The 20,698-nt window shown below is 35.6% G+C and overlaps 2 protein-coding genes across 3 annotated transcripts; one reads left to right on the forward strand and one right to left on the reverse strand.

Annotated features, from left to right (window-relative positions):
* Window positions 1-926: 926 nt before the first annotated feature.
* Window positions 927-14,885, reverse strand: LOC121736994 (leukotriene A-4 hydrolase). 2 transcript variants are annotated; one of them, XM_042128495.1, is made up of 11 exons: window positions 14,689-14,885; window positions 14,107-14,165; window positions 13,758-13,870; window positions 12,189-12,331; window positions 9,408-9,519; window positions 6,773-6,993; window positions 6,101-6,299; window positions 4,000-4,221; window positions 2,324-2,468; window positions 1,758-1,929; window positions 927-1,445 (listed from the first exon to the last, which is right to left on the reverse strand). In XM_042128495.1, the coding sequence occupies exons 1-11, from the start codon at window positions 14,883-14,885 to the stop codon at window positions 998-1,000; spliced, it is 2,031 nt and encodes a 676-aa protein (XP_041984429.1). In that variant the 3' UTR covers window positions 927-997. The 2 variants fall into 2 exon arrangements, with proteins under 2 accessions (XP_041984429.1, XP_041984428.1); XM_042128494.1 differs by lacking the exon at window positions 2,324-2,468 and adding an exon at window positions 2,501-2,648.
* Window positions 14,886-15,863: 978 nt separating this feature from the next.
* On the forward strand, window positions 15,864-18,418 carry LOC121737000 (neuralized-like protein 2). The gene is made up of 2 exons (XM_042128502.1): window positions 15,864-16,816; window positions 17,020-18,418. Exons 1-2 carry the CDS (start codon window positions 16,123-16,125, stop codon window positions 17,127-17,129), a joined length of 804 nt encoding a protein of 267 aa, XP_041984436.1. The 5' UTR covers window positions 15,864-16,122; the 3' UTR covers window positions 17,130-18,418.
* Window positions 18,419-20,698: the final 2,280 nt, after the last annotated feature.

A 20,698-nucleotide genomic window follows, 5' to 3' on the forward strand; every position in this document is an offset into this window, starting at 1 on the left:
TGAATTGACATCCATACTAATATTATAAATGCGAAAGTGTGTCTGTCTATCTGTCTGTCTGTCTGTTACTTCTTCACGCCCAAACCGCTGGACCGATTTAGCTGAAATTTTGCATGGAGATACTTTGAGTCCCGGGAAAGGACATAGGATACTTTTTATCCCGAAAAATGTACGGTTCCGCCGCGATAAATGAGTTTTGGCGCAACGGAGTTGCGGGCGTCATCTAGTAAAATATATGTCTCTAATGTCTAATGTGAGTTGTTCCTATCTCTAGTAGGGCTAAACCAGAGATAAATCAAATATTGGGAACGGCCGTAAGTGGTAAGTCTAAGTAAAAATCAATACATACAATCAAGAAGTCAAGTCAGTCGATTCAGTAAAGTGGTAGACGCTTTAGGTACTGAAACTTTCGATGGAGTTTTGGAGGGAACACAAAATAGCACGTTTCTGGATATTGCATCACTTTCCTACATTGTGCACGATAACGAATATTTAATGGTTAATATTCTACCAATATTACACATTAAAAACCCATCTAACACAATTATTTTAGGAAAATAAGACAAAAATACAACATCACTTTTTCACATTTCCGGCAAAACTCCATGTCATAAGTCATTGTCAGTTGTTTTGACATACCTATATTTTTTTACAACCGGGTCTTATACGCATAGCCCATGAATTTCAAAGTGCATTCATTCATCATTATCGAACGTACTAATTTTTAACCGACTTCCAAAAAGGAAGATGTTATAATATGAGAGTTCAAAGCTAGGTAGATATATTCGTTAGTTTTTATTATTCATAAAATCCTGAGTATAAATTATAAAATACTGGAAGGATCGTTGTGTTGGCAAACCTGTAGGTGGGCCAATTCTAGGCTCCTACTCATGGGTGGGGATAGTGGTGTACAAAAAAACAGTATATTCAACAATTTGTATTCATCAATACATAAAAATGCCGGCTATAAAAATATATTGATTCAAAATTGTAAAATTTACTGGGTCAAATGCAAATCTTTCCTCAAAGTATACGCTGACACATGCATCATGTATTTCTCGTTTTTGAGGAAATTCTCTATAGTCTTCTCTCTGACATCTTCCCAAGCGTATAGATCTCTATAGATCGGTCTGACATACTTCATACGCCCTTGTTGGTTAACAAACGCGAATACTTCGTTTAGTTTAGCCTCGTCTTTGCTCTTGATACACAGTCTTAACCATCTGTATATAATTTCGGCGTTCTTGCTGCTTGCCACTTTGTACACATCTCCGAGAGCTCTCAGGGTTTCTAGAGGCAGTGCGTCTCTGTCTATCAGCTCTTGAAGGAAGTTGATCATCTGGTGGGGTGTGAATGCTTTCACGTCGGAGTAGTCCAGAGCAGCGTCGCCTTCGGTGAGCTTCGATAGTAAACTGGTGACCGCTTTCGTCATTGATGTGTCGTAGCTGTAAAAAATATTATTATTGAGTATACTGCCACATGAAAGAACTTAAAGAATGCTAAGTACTATTATAAATGTAAAAGTTTGAGAATGGTGGTAGATAGATGGTTTGGATGTTGTTACTATTTTCAATTAAGGTGTACAGCTTTTTATTAGGATACTATGATATACGCGGGCATTATCGTAGTTGAGACTTGAGAGGTAGTTTATTATAATAATTGTAAAATATCCTCTTAACACCTAAATTCAATTATACATTTGTATACTAAATTTAACTATCTTTCATTATTATATTGGAAGTAAGTATAAATCTTACTCAGGTATGATGGGCGGCATTCCACTCTTATGTAACCACGTGTTCCAGTCCACATTCGACAAGTTCTTATTGTCTTTGAAGTACGTCAGTAGATGCTCCTTAAACTGATCCGTGTCCAGCGACTTTCTCGCGAACTTGTTCAGGTATGATCTAAGGAAGTCATCGAACACCTCTGAAAAATGAAACAAAACTTATTTATATTATAAAACTATCAAAACTTACAACTTATAAACTAACTTTTGACGTGGGAGAGCCATGCTTCGGCACGAATGGGCCGGCTCGACCGGAGAAATACCACGGGCTCACAGAAAACCGGCATGAAACAGCACTTGTGCTGTGTTTCGCCGAGTGAATGAGTTTTCCGGAGGCCCAATCCCCTACCCTTTTCCCTTCCCTACCCTCCCCTCACCTATTACCCTATTCCCTCTTAAAAGGCCGGCAACGCACCAGCAGCACTTCTGATGCTGCGAGTGTCTATGGGTGACGGAAGTTGCTTTCCATCAGGTGACCCGTTTGCTCGTTTGCCCCTTTATTTCATAAAAATAAAAAACTAAACATCCCCTTACCCGGCCCACCGGTCAAGTCTTCCAAATACCGCAGAAACAGCGATCCCTTCTCATACGGAATAGACGAAAACGCGTCATCAGGATGTATCCCCTTTAGATCAACGACTAGACGAGTCAAAGGATTCTCAATTCCTAGCTCATCAACCTAAAAAAAAATTAAAAAAAAGTTACTCTTACCGGGACCTCCTACTAGATCTTCTAAGTACCGGAGGAAGAGTGAGCCCTTCTCGTAGGGTACCCTGGAGAAGGCGTCATCAGGATGAGTGGAACTTAAGTCGGGGACTAACCGAGTTAGTGGACTCTCAACTCCGAGAGTGTCGCAGATCTGAGAAGATTATTAACCTTCTTATATTTTAACCTTAAAAATTATATTTTTGCATTACACCATGGGCGTAAATATGGGGGGTGTCCTGGGGGTCCGGACCTCCCCCCATTACTATCCATCTTACTTGTCCAATTTCGACAATAATATATGTACCTCGCCGATTAAAATCGGTACGGTACATGTATAAAAAAATATTTTTGATTTCCTAAACACGTTGCCTATTTGCTGCTGCGGAACCCTTCATGGGCGATTCTAACTCGCACTTGGCCGCTTTTTTACGTTAGGGACCCCCCCTTATCAAAGCTATATAATATACGCCCGTGATTTACACTATGATAATTGATAACTATAAAGAGTCTCTTTGTCTTTGTCCAACATATTATTTAAAAGTGGACAGAATTGAATACATAGATATACATTATACATATAAGCTGCCTAAATATTTTTATCATATTATCATGTTAAGCGATTCATTGCGGCGCACATTTTTTTAAACTTTTAATAGTGGCGGCATACAATTTTCTCGTGACACGTTAGCCGTGTCATACGCTATAGAAGTTGGATATGTCTCGCCTAATAGCTCTGTCCACACTGTGCCTTTTTCTGTTCGTCAAGGGCATGCGTTATAGCGCAGTCAACAGCGAATGTGAGGCGCGAACGTGAGGCATGCCCGCGACGCATGCTCTCTGACCGTATCCAAAACTTCAAAAATGACAATGTTGGCGTTGCGTTCGTTGACGCCAAAACGAAAGTTGAAGATGAATGAAAGAAGATGACGGAGTTTTGCTGGGTATACGAAAGAGTGACGTTGTGTTTTTATATTATTTTCCTAAAATTGTGTTATTTCGGTTTTTAATGTGTAATGTTGGTAGAATATTAACCATTAAATATTCGTTGTCGTGCGGGCAAATGTGGTCAAGTGATACAACTTCAAGAAACGTGCCATTTTGTGTTCCCTCCAAAACTCCATCGAAAGTTTTAGTAAAGGGTCTACCACTTTACTAAAACAACTAACTTGACTCGTTGACTTTACTGACTACTTTTTTAGACTTTTACTAGACGACTTTCGACTTGACGATCATCTGAAAAAACGACTTATTTTGTAAACTTTTCACGAAAAATTTTTTTTCCCGCCATATTTTACTTGACACTGGCCATGGTTAAAAAGCCGAGCGCCATATTATGAAAAAAAAAAAAAAGGATGACGAAAATTGAAGACGAAAGGGCATAGTGTGGACATAGCTATTGTATAGCTGCTTTTCAACTTTTCAATGAAAAGTTGTCTTTTGACTCCATATGCTATACTATAGCATATGGAGTCAAAAGACAACTTTTAACCTCCAATACTTACAGTTTCATTCAACTCCTGCAAACCAAGAATACTGTGGAAATCTCTGCTCTTTTTCGCCTCCTCGGCGTTTTCGATGAGAGAAGCGCCGACTTTTCTCTCTAGGAACACCGTGAATCCCTCGTTCAGCCAGAAATGTTCGAAGTTCCTGTTTGTGACCAGATTTCCGGTCCAGCTGTGCATGATCTCATGGACTATCACATCAGCCTGACTCCTGTCTCCTGCCTGAAAATGAAAAATTCTTGAAGTAAGATGTATAAGATATGTTATAAATATTATTACTGATAAATTATGTATAACTTAAGTAGATAATAGTCCATTTTTAGGGTTCCGTAGCCAAATGGCAAAAAACGGAACCCTTATAGATTCGTCATGTCTGTCTGTCTGTCTGTCTGTCTGTCCGTCCGTATGTCACAGCCACTTTTCCGAAACTATACGAGCTATACTTTTGAAACTTGGTAAGTAGATGTAATCTGTGAACCGCCTTAAGATTTTGATACAAACATGGAAAAATTATAAAAAAGTTTTAGGGGTCTCCATAGGTACAACTGAAACAAAAAAATTTTTTTTTCATCTAACCTATGCTTGTGGGGTATCTATTAATAGGTCTCTGAAAATCATATTGAGGTTTCAAGTATCATTTTTTTCTAACCTGAATAGTTTCCGAGAGAGACTCTTCCAAAGTGGTAAAATGTGTGTCCCCCCCCTCTAACTTCTAAAGTAGGGACATGATAAGTCTAAACAAAATATATGATGTACATTACTATAAAAACTACCAACGAAAATTAGTTTGAACAAGATCTAGCAAGTAGTTTTTTTTATACGTCATAAATGGTAAACCAGAAACCAAAAAAAATTTTTTTTTCGATCTAACCTATGGGTGTGGGGTATCTATGGATAGGTCTTTAAAAATCATACTGAAGTTTCTTATATAATGTTTTTGTAACCTGAATAGTTTGCGAGAGAGACTCTTCCAAAGTGGAAAAATTTGTGTCCCCCCCCCCCCCCTCTTACCTCTAAAGTAGGGGCATGATAAGTCTAAAAATAATATATGATGTACATTACTATAAAAACTACCAACGAAAATTGGTTTGATCGAGATCTAGCAAATAGTTTTTTTATACGTCATAAATGGTAAACCTTAAATTAACTTTCATTAAATCAATTGAAATATAAAAATAAATCAAAAACCTTTTAATTTCGTAAAAATAAACCTTATTGCTGCTGCCGGTTTTAAATGCAGATCCCTATACATTATCGTGACAAATCTATCCATACCAAAATTATAAATGCAAAAGTATCTCTTCCTCTTCACACTCAAACTGCTCAACCAATTTAAATGGTGGTATGGTGTTTGAGGCCCAGGAAAGGGATAGTTTTTGTCACAATTCAAATAGAGCATAGTTACAATGGTCGCATTATTTCTTTTATCGTTAGTAGAAACTCAGCCATGACATAATATTGTTCTAGCCGCTAGAATCTAGAGCAGTGTTTTTCAACCTTTTTCATGATGCGACCGCCGCGGCCGTTGGTATGAAAAAATATTTCGCGACCCCCCCAACCCTTCGCTTCTTTATCATGTATGTGTTACAAAGCATTTAAGAATAAGAAATCGCTTAGATTTGGGAACGATTTGATTCTAGGTGTAGCAAATACAGATCCACGAAAGGAAATTGATTAATCAAAAACAAGCACAACCTTTGCATTAACATGAGTCGTAGGATTTATTTTTATGTTAATTTGTTTGTATTAACATACATTAATTATGAGTAAGTATATCCTTTTGTTAAAATTCTCTTACTTAATAAATAAATATTTTTAATCTTTATTGTTTTTTACTAAAGTTCTTTTGACTTCTGGCGACCCCCCTACAGAAGTTTCGCGACCCCCCAGGTGATCGCGACCCACAGGTTGAAAAACACTGATCTAGAGAATCTATCAATCACGAAACTCACAAACAGCGTAGGGGTCACAAACGTTAGACAGGGGTTCTCCATGCCCCCATACGGGAAAGAAGGGGGCAGCACTAGCAGGTCATACTGCGTCCACACGTACGGCCCGCACAGCCGTTCTAAGTCACTATATCTATAGAGTATAAACTCACCAACAGCGTAGGGGTCACAAACGTCAAACAGGGGTTCTCCATGCCCCCATACGGGAAGGAAGGGGGCAGCACTAGCAGGTCATACTGCGTCCACACGTACGGCCCGCACAGCCGTTCCGCCGCTTGTAAATACTTCTCAGTTTCCGCAAACTCGAACGCGCTGCGCTCGATCTCGGCTTTCTCCGACCACACGTGGGACCTGCAAGTTTTTGGATATAAAATAAAGTAAGTTAATTCAAGCTATTAGTCGTACTCCGAGTGCGAAAGAGCGTCCGTTATGAATCATCATTCATAAGAAATTTGCTGGCCTACTTTGGTCGCGTTACATCAAACCCAGCCATATACAACAAAATTAAATTCTCTGATGCTACATACTAAGTCTGTTTAGATGAAAGATTATCCATCTTCCATCTGAACAGACTTTTAGTATGCTCTCAAGTACCTATACAAGTATAGTCCTTTTAAATATAGAAGTATACTTCGGAGCCTCCAAGGAAGTTTTTGCAACTGAGCGAGGTATACTAGGTCAGACTGAAGCCCACTGTTGTTATTTCAGATATTCCATCTCAGATACTTTCAATTCTAAAAATCTCTGATTGTGTTTGCTACAATTGATTTAAAAATAATAGCGATTAACAAGTTTCTGCTTTCTACGATCATAATCTCTCTCACCTGGGCCCAAGCTGCCTGGACTCCAACACAGCGACGGCTATAGCCAGTAGGTACGCCGGTATCGGCACAGGCTGTTTAAACGTCGTCTTGTCCACTTTACTCTCTCCTCTAATGGCACTCATTAGCACAGTAAACTCTTCAGGTGCTGACACCTCCGCTGTATATGTGAACTTCACAGCCGGCGTGTCCTGGCATGGCACGATGGAGCGTGCGTGGATTGGCTGAAAATAAAAAATACTAGATGTTTACACGCACATACATATTTCCGTAATAATATGTAAATAACAAAATCGGTGCATCGGTTAAGAGGAGTCCACACCGCCCTTTTTTCCATACAAACGTTGTCCCCTGTTTCCTCCCTGGATAATGCTAGTAGAGTTATAATTTTTTTTCCTGAATATCTACGGCCACTAATACGATGTCCCTATGTTTTCTTTTTTTTCATAATTTAATTATTAAATAAGATATGAACGTTCTAAAACCCAAAAAAATGGCCAGATTTTCCGCTGTGTTCAAACGTCCAGAAAACAGATTTGGCTAGATTATACAAAAAAAGCAAAACATAGGAACACAGCTCAAGCCTTTTTTTAATCTTTAATGAAAAAAGTACTTAAATCGGTTAAGTTTTGGAGAAGGAATCAGGGGACAACGAATCGTTGATTTTCTGGATTTTCTGCAGTTGTCTCTATCGCGTTCTGCGGTATAGGCTTGAGGTAAGGGAGACAGCTATAGATATTACGCGTGCTTTTTTTTCATTTCTCTAGCCCCTGGTGTATCCTCTTAAGGGGCTTCATTACGTGAAAATACCATATTGCCCGCAGAGTTTTCCTTCATTGCTCATTCAAATGTAAAGAGAGTACTCAATATAAAATACGTAATGATAGCTAATTTATTGACCTTCATTTCCTTTTTAAAAAATTCTAATTTAGAAGTATAGTTTACGAGAAAAAAAAAATTTGAACGCAATAATTTTCCCACAAATATTGTGTTAATTCTGTTGTTTCAAAATATATTGCCAGAAATTTTCGCTCAAATTATGAGTATTTATGTCATTTACAAATGTGTTTTCTTACATTTTTTATTTAATGCAATATTTTATTAGATATGACAACTTATAGCTGTTTTTGAAGAGAGGGGTCAGAGCGGGACGCGGGCGGCAGACGGCTGCGCGCCTTTGCAGGGGGAGGTTGTGTCGCTTCGCGTCGCTGCGCCTACGATTTAAATTACGTAAAATCAGGCACGCCATCTGTCATAATTATTCAGAACTACAATGAACTTGCTTTGCTATAGTAACATGCATACGCACCGAATAGACGGCGGCGTGGGCGTGCCCGATGTCAAGGTCACAAATGCACGCGATTGCGATGCAATTTTTTTTTAAATATTATATTATTATGTAATGATACGTGCAAAATATTTATATGTACAAATAAATAAAATTGGAGTGAATTTCAATATAACAAACGGACGTTTGTAATATTGAAATTATTCTTTTTACTACATGTATATTTATAATATAATTATTATATGTATAGGTAGGTACATATATTATGATATACATTTATATACAGTGAGTTAGTATAAACACCGTTATCCTTGAAACCATGAATGAGCCCGTCAAAATGAACAACAATAAAACGTCCGTCCTTTCTCAGGCTTTAGACTATCTGTGTACAAAATTTCATTACAATCGGTTCAGTAGTTTTGGCGCTGTTGTTTTTGAATTTGATATCTAATCTAAGTTGGCAGGTGAGTTATTAGTTAATAACGTGTATAACAATCAAAAGAATCGAAATACCTGATTTACTCGTAACATGGTACCACCTCTTATAGAAATACGCATGAGCAAGCAATAGCGCAATCTAGGGGACTCTTGGTGCCATCTATTTTGAGTTTTTGGAACTAACTTAATTTGACCAAATTTACGCATTTTCACCCCCTTACAACCCCCTTTTCCAGTTAAAAAGTAGCCTATGTCCTTTCTCAGGCTTTAGACTATCTGTGTACAAAATTTCATTACAATCGGTTCAGTAGTTTTGGCGTGAAAGCGAGGCAGACAGACAGACAGAGATACTTTCGCATTTATAATATTACTATACAGGGTGTAACAAAAACAAGTGATAATAATTTAGGGTGTGTACGTGTTCCGTGTAGAGAGTTCACTGTGAAAGTAGCAGCGCTGAAAGACCAAAAATTTTTTTCACTTTTGTATGGGGAAACTCGTGACGCTCGGGCCCTTGCCCATACAAAAGTGAAAAAAAATTTTGGTCTTTCATCGCTGCTACTTTCACAGTGAAATCTCTACAGGGAACACGTACACACCCTAAAGTATTATCACTTGTTTTTGTTACACCCTGTAGATATAGATGTATCTTTTTGTACCTAATAGCTGGGTAAAGAAAGGCGCCGTGACAAAATATTGAACGTATAACTACGTCGCAGGCTGAAAAAGATTGGTTATAATCTGTTTGACAATCTTTGAATATTAAATCTACATAGGTATTATACCACAATTTTCGGGACTATCGTGGTGATGAGAACCGGCTAAGTCTATATACAATATTGTATGACAGTAGATCTTCTCACGGAGCGTTTAAATGAAGATATTATACTGTAACAATATAGAAAATATTACCTGACATTGGCTGAACAAGTAAGGGTGTTTCTTTCCAGAAGTTTGGTTCGGCTCCAGCCATTGCAGAGCAGTTGCAGAGGGCGAAGTGGTGTACTTGATCTTAATGTTCAACCTAAAAAAAAAACAGACATAAGAGTCTTAGGCCGGTATAAATAGTCAGTACTCAAGATGCATCTCGGTCTCAAGACACGGTTCAGGCTCTGAACCGAACCGCTTCTTGAGACCGGGTCGCATCTTAAGTCTTATTATACCGGCCTTAGTATAAAAGAACATTATAAGTTATAGCTAACATAAAATATAAATGAAATTGCAATTCTACAAGTGAGACTGTAGTCGTGCTAGGCATAACTATTAACTACACTGCATAGTCTAAGCGATAAGTTGAGAATGGCGAAATATAGAGATAAGGGTCATAAAAATACGTGCGATAGCTCATTAGATTCGGAAAGACGTCTAGAAAAATGTATCGGAAGCGTGTATTAGCACACAAAAAATTGCTAAAGTTATAAGCAAATTAGGTTGCCAAAAAAATGGTATTACGTTTTTTGTTAAAAACTCCGAAAAAAAAATTCTGAACCTTTTTATATTATTTTTCTGAATCTCCTAAAAAATACAAAACAACGATGTACAAAAAAGTGCAGAAAATTTATTTTTTTCGATTTTTTATTGCACCTTTTCAAAAAAAAATTCTGCACTTTGTTGCACATCGTTGTTTTTGTATTTTTTAGGAGTTTCAGAAAAAGAATATAAAAAAGTTCAGATTTTTTTATAAAGTTAATAAACAATGAAATTGTTGATAAAAAAATTTTTGTTTTTGTAACCATATTGAGGACGATCAATCATGATTTTTAAGAGGAATTTTTTTTCTAAACTAATAATTTAAACTATTGAAATATTAAAAAACTATTATAAACAATAAAATATTGTTATTAACAAAAAAAATGTTTCTAAAAATCATAATATTTTCAAGAGAATAAAGGTAAGAAAAAAATTTTTTTAAAAGCATCGAAATAGTCCATTGGTTTATAAATTTTTTATTAGCAAATGGCGGAAAAAAAATTTTTTTTAGTTAATACATGTCCTTCATTGATATGAAAACAATTACGTGATAATAAATGAAACAAATTTTTTTTTGACAATATTACTTGGATTTCTAGTTTTTTGTTGAAGTTAAAAAATTATTATAAACAAAGTATTATTTTTTTTTAAACTTTTATGGCGTGATCTTGTTAAGTATGTTTATATCAAGGGCTCCACGAAGTGAAAAATTTTTACAAAAATTATTTAAGATTTTATTTAAAGTACAATGAGGACGGAAGTTCGAAAAAATTTCGTTAGTTAACATTTGTCTAATTTGTTGAAAAATTAACTTGAAGTCAAATTTCCAACGGGAGCAAATTCTTTGAAGTGTTCGGAATACACCATAAGTTTTTGAAATTTTTAAATTAATATTTAATACCTTTAAAAAAATAATCAGTGTGACGTGCTCGGTTTTGAAGCCGCGCGCGCTACCTAAAAATGCCGCGCTGAGGCTTACTTTCAGCGTTAAATTAGGGTTATAAATAATAGAGATAGAATTCCGGGACTCGGGAGTTTTCTTATGGAAATTTCCTCCTCTTTAAGAATCTTTTTTTTAAACTTCTTAAATGTTAATAGTTTCGGAGTTTTTAACAAAAAACGTAGTACCATTTTTTGGCAACCTAATTTGCTTATAACTTTTGCAATTTTTTGTGTGCTAATACACGCTTCCGATACATTTTTCTAGACGTCTTCCCGAATCTAATGAGCTATCGCACGTATTTTTATGACCCTTATCTCTATATTTCGCCATTTTCAACTTATCGCTTAGACTAGCAGCAGAGCAACGCGAAACTTCACTTGCCGTGATACCGTAATGCTGTGTAGTTTTGCTGCCGCGTAGTGCAGTTTAGCTAATAATATGATTTCATACAAAAATGTTTGGCCGTGAGCCCGTGACGTTTCACATTGCTCTGGTGTAGTGTAACAACATTATAGTGTTGCCTTAAACCAAATATTTTCTACAACTATTTTAATGTTTATAACTCCTACAAAATATTCGACTACTAAATTTCTCAAATTGACTACAAAATACAACTCACACTCACAAATCTTTACAAACACATTTGGAATCATTACTTGATTTGGGATTCAAAGTTTCATCCTTTATTGATTCATTATAAACATGGGTTTTACTACTCATTGCAACACCTGGCTTGTGTGTGGTACCATCAAAAACATCCTTTACTTGAATCCCTATACAAATCTCGGTAAAACTTGACAATGATTCTTCTTTTTCGTCAGTTAATCTTTAAAAATATTATAAACTACATTTATACTATAATTTTACATTTTTATCAATCCTAAATCCTCATACAAATATTATTTAATGTTATAGGCCTATCTTGTTTTTGTAACTGCTTTCAAATCAATGATAATAATAATCATTATTTAAAAATTAAAACCACATTATTTATATAATTGTGCTCGCCAGTCGCCACATTATATATGTAACACCTCCGTGGTCCAGTGGTTAAGAGGGTGATTCTTGACTCGAGGTCGTAGGTTCGATTTTCAATTCGTGCGCACACACTTGGGCACTATAAAATCACTCCTGCATAACTGGCCTATCAATGAAACCGGCCACCGTCACCAAAACCGGTGTGGGAGTTATTATTATTTATGTGCTTTTGCGAAATGTAGATGGGTCACTATACAAATAGGTATGCTATAAAGATACTTAAAAATATCAGTGAATCTTACTTTTGCCCCGAAACTCCAGGTTCCGGAAGTGTAATAGACAGCTTGGAACCATAATTTGGTACCACCTCACCCAGAGTATACTTCAGTGGAGTACCATCCTCCGATTCTACTGACTCTATAGATATGTCACTTGAGTCTAAAACCTGAAAGAGATTACAGTTTCAATGTTAACACCTCTATTGTGGGTATCGCAGACACAATAGTTTTTCAATTGTTATGTGGCAGCCCGCTGCCGCTTGGGGATAGCTGGGTTAATTAATATTACATTGTATTATATATAATATGTCTTAAAATATGTGAAAGTGTGTCCATCTCTTACATATTCACGCTTAAATAACCAAACTGATTTCGATGGATATTAAGTTTGAGTAACTCACATGCGGTTTTGCTCGATAGTTTTACTCGAAATCGAGCAAAAACCACCGTGTGGAGTGTGGACCGCAAAACTCACAGCTCGAAGGCTCGCATCGAGCTAGTTTGAAGGCTCAAATCGAGCCGGCTTGACAAATTTTTTGACACAGTCTCTTCCTTAGTTTTTATTATTCGTAGCTAATTTCCTTCGAACTCAAGCAATGCTGATTGTGTGGACGAAAGCCCAAGCCGCGGTTTTTACTCTACGTGATTGCTAGATCGAGCAAAACCGTATGTGAGTTACACTTACATGATTTTATTAACCAAAAAGATAAGGTCTTTACGGGAATTACGATATTCGTCGTGCTATGGCAAATAACAATGAACTTTAGTTGTAATTAGTATATTATACAAATTATTGAAATATTATGCTTGGTAACCAATTATAATTACAGGAAACATTTTCATTGCAAATTGTTATCACTTGAGAAAAGATTTATTTATTTATTTAAATAAAAAAAAGTCAGTCAAGGTGTGACAACATGAAGCCTCACAAAGCTTGGCTTTTAGCTAGTGATATTTATATATAAATATCCAGCAAACTATTGTATTAACACTACAAATCTATTTATCAGTATTTGATAAACTTTAATCCCATATCAACATCTGCTTGTAAAATGTAAGATAAATAGTTATCTGAGCTACTTGAATTTCATCTTATAAGGTTGTATCTTTAGGATCATAGACTGCATAAACAAACACACAATAAATTGGTAAATGTTACGTTGAGGTTTACAAGCATAACATTTTTATTGTGGCACAAACTGGACATGGACCACAAAATCCTTACTAAGACTGGGTTGCACCAACTAACTTTGACTTTAACCTTAACTATAACTGGAAAAATTGACAGATGTCGTATGAGAATATGGGGTGTTTGGACGCCATATTTAACTTTAACTATAACCACGCCTCTGGTGCAACCCAACCTAAGAGCAATTAGGTAAAATAAGAAATTTAGAAAAAATCCAAGTTTCTAGCTTAAGTTAAAGTGGGCATAACCATAACATTAAAGCTAAAAACTTGAATTTGTGTGTAATATATTTAGTTTTAAACTTTTAAATATTTTAACATGTAACACAAGTTATAATAATTCTATTTACTAGTTATAAGTAATAAAAATTTGTTTCTAGTCATAATAAAATCAATATTTCTTACCAGTTCTTCAATATTATCCAAAACTTCAACTTTCAAATTAGCAATGCCTTTAAGAACTTTCTTCTCAAAGTCTACTTTTAAAGATAAGTCAATATGCTTGATAACAGCTAACTCTGAAATATAATCAAGAACAATGTTAATCTTTAATAAAACACAGTATTATTAGTTACATGTTTAGAGACTGTAAAATACGGTATAAAATTTTGAAGTACTTATATAAATAGTCAATATATATTTTTACCAAAAGGTAAATAAATTCTTATAATTATTAGGTATGTACTATTAAAAAGTTTAAGTATCTATATAATATAAGTATAAGTATAAATATAAGTTTACTACAAATATTTACCTGGTCTAGAGAAAGATGATGGATCTAATGGACTCAGCGGACCCATTACTTGAGATTGACTGAAATTAATAAGAATAACCAATATTAAAACAGTATGCATTATTGATAAATTTTTATTGTTCTAAAAAGTTTAAACAAATCAGTTATTCCTAAACCTGGACATGTCTTTATAGGTGTTAGATTGCGACTGAATCGATACTTTCGTGGCCTTCGGATTTATATTGACATAACTTGAAATCGTATGGGCTTAAGTATATCATGTCTCGAAACCCGAGTTTAACAGAGGTTTCTATTATGATATTCCTCAAAACTCAATATGATAATCTTAGATTAATGATAGAAATAATTAATAGATGTTAGTTGTTAATAATACACCGTTATCAAGTAATTTCCCAACAACAAAGCCGGTAAAATAGAACAAACACAAATATACGATGATGCACGAAAATCAGCAGTTCTACCTATTTTATTACTTCGCATGGTTAGCTTAACATAATCATTTTCATGAAATTAAGTTTGTAGATATTGTACCATTCCATTTATGCACAAGAAAGTACAGAAAAGGGCATTGTTTACACTTACTTATGAACTCTCTGTAGTCTAATTTGGGAGGTTGGAGATGCAACTTGTAATTTTCTATCAAGTGTGTTACAACACCGAATAGCAATTTTAGTTACTGGAATGGAATACTGCCGATAATTCTTTGTAAATATAGAATTTCGCAAAGGCAAACGAAAATTCCGCGTGACAACAGGTATGAAGTTTCCAATGACAGCCATTTTTATTAAAATGAATGACATTTGTCAAAGGTCTTTGACCTTTGTCATTCGTGGTCATATATTATGTCGGCTGTACACTCTCGCAGAGAGTTCTCGGGCGAGAGTCTCGTGTGAGAGCCCCTTGCCCGAGTGCGATCACGTACATTATCGCTTAGTTCAATCGCAGTTATGAACTCAGAGAAGATGGACCATTATTTTTCTCTATGAGATGGACGAAAACACTTCTCTTGCAGCTGCCGTAGCTCTCTGTGCTATGAGCTATTATAAATAATTAGTAATTACCAAATATTTCCACAATAAAAATTAAAAAAATGACGAACGTATCTACGATCAATTATCATTGATCACCATTCACCATGCATCGAAAGATATCGTTATAATCCAAATTCTATTTCTCACAGATAATGACTATTAATGACGTTTATTATTGCTCCCGAGACTGAGAGGGTCCGAGACAGGCGAGACGAGGCGAACGCACCCATTTACATTCTCGCACTCGGGCCGCCTCGCTGTGTCTCGGCGAGAGTGTATAGCCGACACTATATAATGCGCAGGGGTGTGTGGTGTGTCGCAAGTCGCAACTCGCAACTCGCAACGCAACTTGAGAGTTGCGACTTGTGATTTGCGAGTTGCGAGTCGTGAATAGTGCAGCCCATAGCCCGTTAGTCGCAAAGCCACAAGTTGTGAATTGCAACTTTGCGAGTCACAACTCACAAGTCACAACATCTAACGACAAGTGACTACATTATAATTTATGTAAGTCGTAACATGATTGAAATTTGAAGATCCATTAATCATAATATTATATTTTGATCATTGCCCAGTAGGCAGTAGCCACTTAGCCAGGAGTCAAAGGATGGAAAAGTGAAAACTACTCTTGTATGTAACCTTTTTGCATAAATCTAGTACCTACTAAAAAAATAAAATACTGTTGAGTGTTGACATTTGTCACTGTCATCGACCATCGGGCATCGTATGTCAAAGTTCAGTGAGAATCGCAATATAGAGCAAACCTTGCATTTTTGAACTCAGAAAATAAGAAAAATTAAAATAAATAGAAGAAAATACCGAACTCTGTTGTATGTTTTATATCAAGCAGAAGATGCAACATCTTTATGTTGGACTAAAGTGACATAATTCTTTGTATAGTTTTCAATTCAAGCTTTCATTTATTCCAATATCAACAATTAAAACAATAACAAACTTATTGTAAATGTATCATCTATAAAAGATAAACATGTTATCGAGGTTTCACCACTACCACGGATCGAATATAATTTTATTTGAGGATAATACGGTAGCATACCGAAAAGCGAGTTTCGCTCATGGATTGACGTTTAGCGAGAAACCTTTGCTGCCGGGCGAAATATTTTTAGTAGAAATAGAGAAGACCGAACGGGGATGGAGTGGACACATGCGATTGGGCCTAACGCTTTTAGATCCTCAAACAGCAGCGCTGGGAGATAGAGGATTACCTCAATACGCCCTCCCCGATCTCGCGAACACTGGAATGTCATGGATATTTCCGATATCCAAGTGCCAGAACAACGTGCTGATAGAGCTGGTGAACCAGGGCGCCAGCGGCAGACGCCGCTCCGAGCCGAGACCGTCAGTACTAGGAGACGGTCACAGTGTAAGAACCCCCCGAGGCTACGTCTCAAAATTGGTTTTTAAACCGCAAACCATATCACAGAACGGGACGCCGCAAGGTATTCTACCTATGGACGCGGGCAGTCGAATCGGTGTTATGTTTGTTCCTTGTAAGAAGAATAATAATAATGACCCAGATTTGGCTGAAATGCATTTTATCATCAATGGTGAAGAACAAGGACCTTGTACTAAAGGTATACCATACACCACGGGGCCCCTGCATGCTGTGGTCGATGTTTATGGCACTACCAAACAAGTGAAAATAATACAGTTATATGGTGGTGAGTACTTCAGACTTTTAATATATTTTAATACAATAGACTACATTTTAACTTTATGTACAGTGTTAGAAACCAAATTAACTTTTCAATTATTGCAAATATCATGTGTAATATTATGTTTAATACCAATTTATGTTGGCTATAATCCATCAGGAATAGTATTTGGATGTTATTTTTCTTATTTATCACATTTCTTTTTTCAGTTAAAACATTGCAAAATGTGTGCAGAGATGCTATACTGCAGTATGTGAAAAATGGATGTGTGAAATCCCTACCATTGCCACAATGCTTAAAAGACTTTTTACTGTCATAAGCTCGGGACTAAGAAGTGAACAGTGAACATTGTGATGACAATAAGGTTGTAAAATGCTAAACTTAAAGTTGACAAAGTTGCTAAGTATTTGTAGCATATATTTCAGTGGTGTTCGTAAGCAAATCATTGTGTTAGATGAGGTAAGATATAAGTAATCCTTAACTTGAACATCTACAATAAATTAGGTCATAATATTATTATAAATATTGAAACAAATATGTATTAAAAGTACAGGTTGGTTGATTGTTTAAATTTTATGTACTATAAATATTTATACTACTTCTTGTTTCTCACTGATTTGACAATGTAATTTAATATTTATTAAAATATGTCCCCATTCCTAAAACACTTGTTAAATTGTAAAATAGTTTTCATTTTATTGTGCTAGCTGACTATCAGCAATGACATCAAAATGTAAACAGTCATAGTCAATCAATAATTTGATATTTTACAGAAATTATATATTAAAATTGTAATAGTTGAATGCATGGGCATATCCAGGATTTTAGCTAGGGTGGGCAGCATACCTGTTTCGAGAAGATGGTCGGTCTGGTATAGTGAAACAAAAAAGATATTTAGTTTTCAACACTTAATTTTGTGCGCAGAGTATGTAACACATTTTTAAATCCCACTTGCCAAGAAAATTGACGTTTATTTTATCTTCTGGGGGGTGTGTACCCTCCTGCCTGGGTACACCTATGGTTGAATGTCAAATAAATGTAGAATCTCAACACCAATGATATTATATGAAAAACTCAAAGCTCAACACTGCATACTATCTGGTATGATCATAGCTGGTAAGCTTCCATGTTAAAAATTGTTTTTATATAAGTAAGAACATTGTTTATTTCACAAATTCTTAGAGCAAAGCCACATTGCTCTATTTTGCTTTGATGTTTTACATACTTTTTCTTTCTATTATACACATTGATGTGTTGGTTTGTCGTTGGTGTGTGGTGTTTTGATGAAATGAAGAGCAGAACTCTGAACAATAAGAGTTCTATAGCTTGGCTTTAAATTTTCCTAAGTTTTTTATAATTACAGTTATAGTTGGCGTTGAGGGGTCATTTTAATCTTGGGTTTTGATGATTACTTATTGTCATTATCTCTGATTCCATTTTTGTCTGTATATAAGTACCTAAGTAATTGTATTTTAACAATTGCCAAACTAATTTACTATTGAGGAATAAAAATATCAATGTTTGCTAAAAGACAAATGCTATATTGTAATTTTTGTTGTAGGTTTTTATTCATGTATCTAATACCTATTAAATGGAGAATGTTAAATGTGTTATTGTTTTATTAAGTATAGTAGTATCCCAGATTAAAAAATTCAAAATAATGTTGAAATGGGTTAAATTTAGAAACTCAAGTTTTTTTTTACGACCTCTGTAGTCTGTGGCTCAGTGGTGACTGGTGAGCGCGTTGGTAGCTCAACCCGGGGGTCGCGGTTTCGAATCCCGCCGACGGAACAAAAAATTTTCAATGTTCCCGGATCTGGATGTGTATTAAATATATGTATTATATAATAAAAATCTTAAATATATGTATAGTATAAAAGTATTATAAAAGTATAGTTGTCTGCCAGTACCAGTAACACAAGTCATTAGGTACTTAGCAAGGGGCGACTGACGTGGGGTGAAGAGTCCATAGATATTATTATTATTATTTTACTGTTAGCCAAATAATCTTGGTTTATCATATTGTATAACGGCCATTCCCAATATTTGATCTATCTCTGGTTTTGCCCTACTAGAGATAGGAATAGCTCACAATAGGCTTGATGACTATTTTTTTTTCTTATTGGTAATTGAAAGACCCTTAAAAAATAGAAACATTGCTGAAAGAATGACTCTGATAGCTTAAAAATTCACCAAGATATGACAATTCAAACATCTCATAAAATAGACCTGCCCGAAACGCTCCATACAAAGTGCTACGAAAGACTGACGTTACTCTTTCGTAGTTTGTACGCATCGGGGGAGAACTTTGTTCGATAGGTATATTAAATATTGCGTTTATGAAAGTGGTTTCATAACAAAAGTTGCTTTTAATTGTATAAGTTATCGATTGGTATAAGTACAAATATTAAGAAATTTAATTGAAAAAAAAACGACTTGATTATCTAACTTTGAAGGCGCATAACAAAAAAAATAAAAATGCTATCGAGCTGTAATTTTGGGAACACTTATTTTTCACCGTGATTTCTTTATTTTATTAACAAAATTCGCTAATCTTTGACCTTGTCATCATCCCTATTGACATAAAATATATGGGTCTAATGTCTAATGTGAGCTATTCCTATCTCTATAGTATGGCAAAACCAGAGATAGATCAAATATTGGGAACGGCCGTTAGTCTGTCTAGGGTCTAGAGCTCTAGACCAAAGTAGACTGATCGCCTTGTATATCTTGTGACAATCAGGCGATACTTCTTGCTTAGACATGGGAATCGAACCCATAACCTTGGAGAGAGCCGAGCTCTGCAGCACTACACCACGTAGTTCTATATCATCTAATCATTAGATTCTAATAATATTATATAAAATTCTCGTGTCACAGTGTTCCTCCTCTAAAACGGCTCAAGCGATTTTAATGAAATTTTGTATGTACCATGGAGATAATTGATTCCTATGTAGTTGACGGACCTACGTCATTGATGTGGTCGGCTTAATGCTAGCTGTAATCAGTCGGACGGGTTTGACTTAATGCGACCAAATTACTTATTAATTAATTAATTACTTTTAAATATTAATATTATAGGTTCAGACATTAACAGTGATAACTCTTTATCTTACCTAACTCTACTTTCAGAGCATGGCCTTGTTTCTTGTATTAATCTTCCCACCCATGCTCATTCATGTATCGACCATATATTTATATCTTCAACTATAGAAGCAGAATCTGTAACATGCCCAAATGACCTTACAGACCACGACCGACCTCATTATGGTCGGAGCAAACACAACAAAGCCTAATAAGATATTTAAAAATAGAACTAAGCTTCGAATTGATTACGAATAATTAGTAGACTTAATTAAAGAAGTCTCATGGACTGACACACTGAACAGTAACTCTATTAATGAAATGGCTGAAACTTTTACATACACCTTGAAATCTGCTATATCTAAATGCTCAACTTTACAGCGCGTTAGCCATAAAATGTATACCATTAAGCCCTGGATGACCCCCGGACTAATTAGATGTGCTAAACATAAAGATAAATTACATCTTGATAGTAAAAGGCATCCCCAATGATGAAATGAAAAAACTTATATATAAAAGATACAGGATTTTTTATACAAAAATATTACGTAATGTGAAAAGTTCACATGACAAAAATTACATAGGTAGCTGAAAATCAACGTAACCCTAAAAATTTGTGGAAAGCTATAAATCAGGTTTCCCACCGAAATAGAAAAAAAACCTTGTATATGTGGGAGAGCCATGCTTCGGCACGAATGGACCGGCTCGACCGGATAAATACCACGTTCTCACAGAAAACCGGCGTGAAACAGCGCTTGCGCTGTGTTTCGCCGAGTGAGTGAGTTTACCGGAGGCCCAATCCCC

This window comes from Aricia agestis, chromosome 20 (genome assembly GCF_905147365.1).
Source record: "Aricia agestis chromosome 20, ilAriAges1.1, whole genome shotgun sequence".
NCBI classification, from domain to species: domain Eukaryota; kingdom Metazoa; phylum Arthropoda; class Insecta; order Lepidoptera; family Lycaenidae; genus Aricia; species Aricia agestis.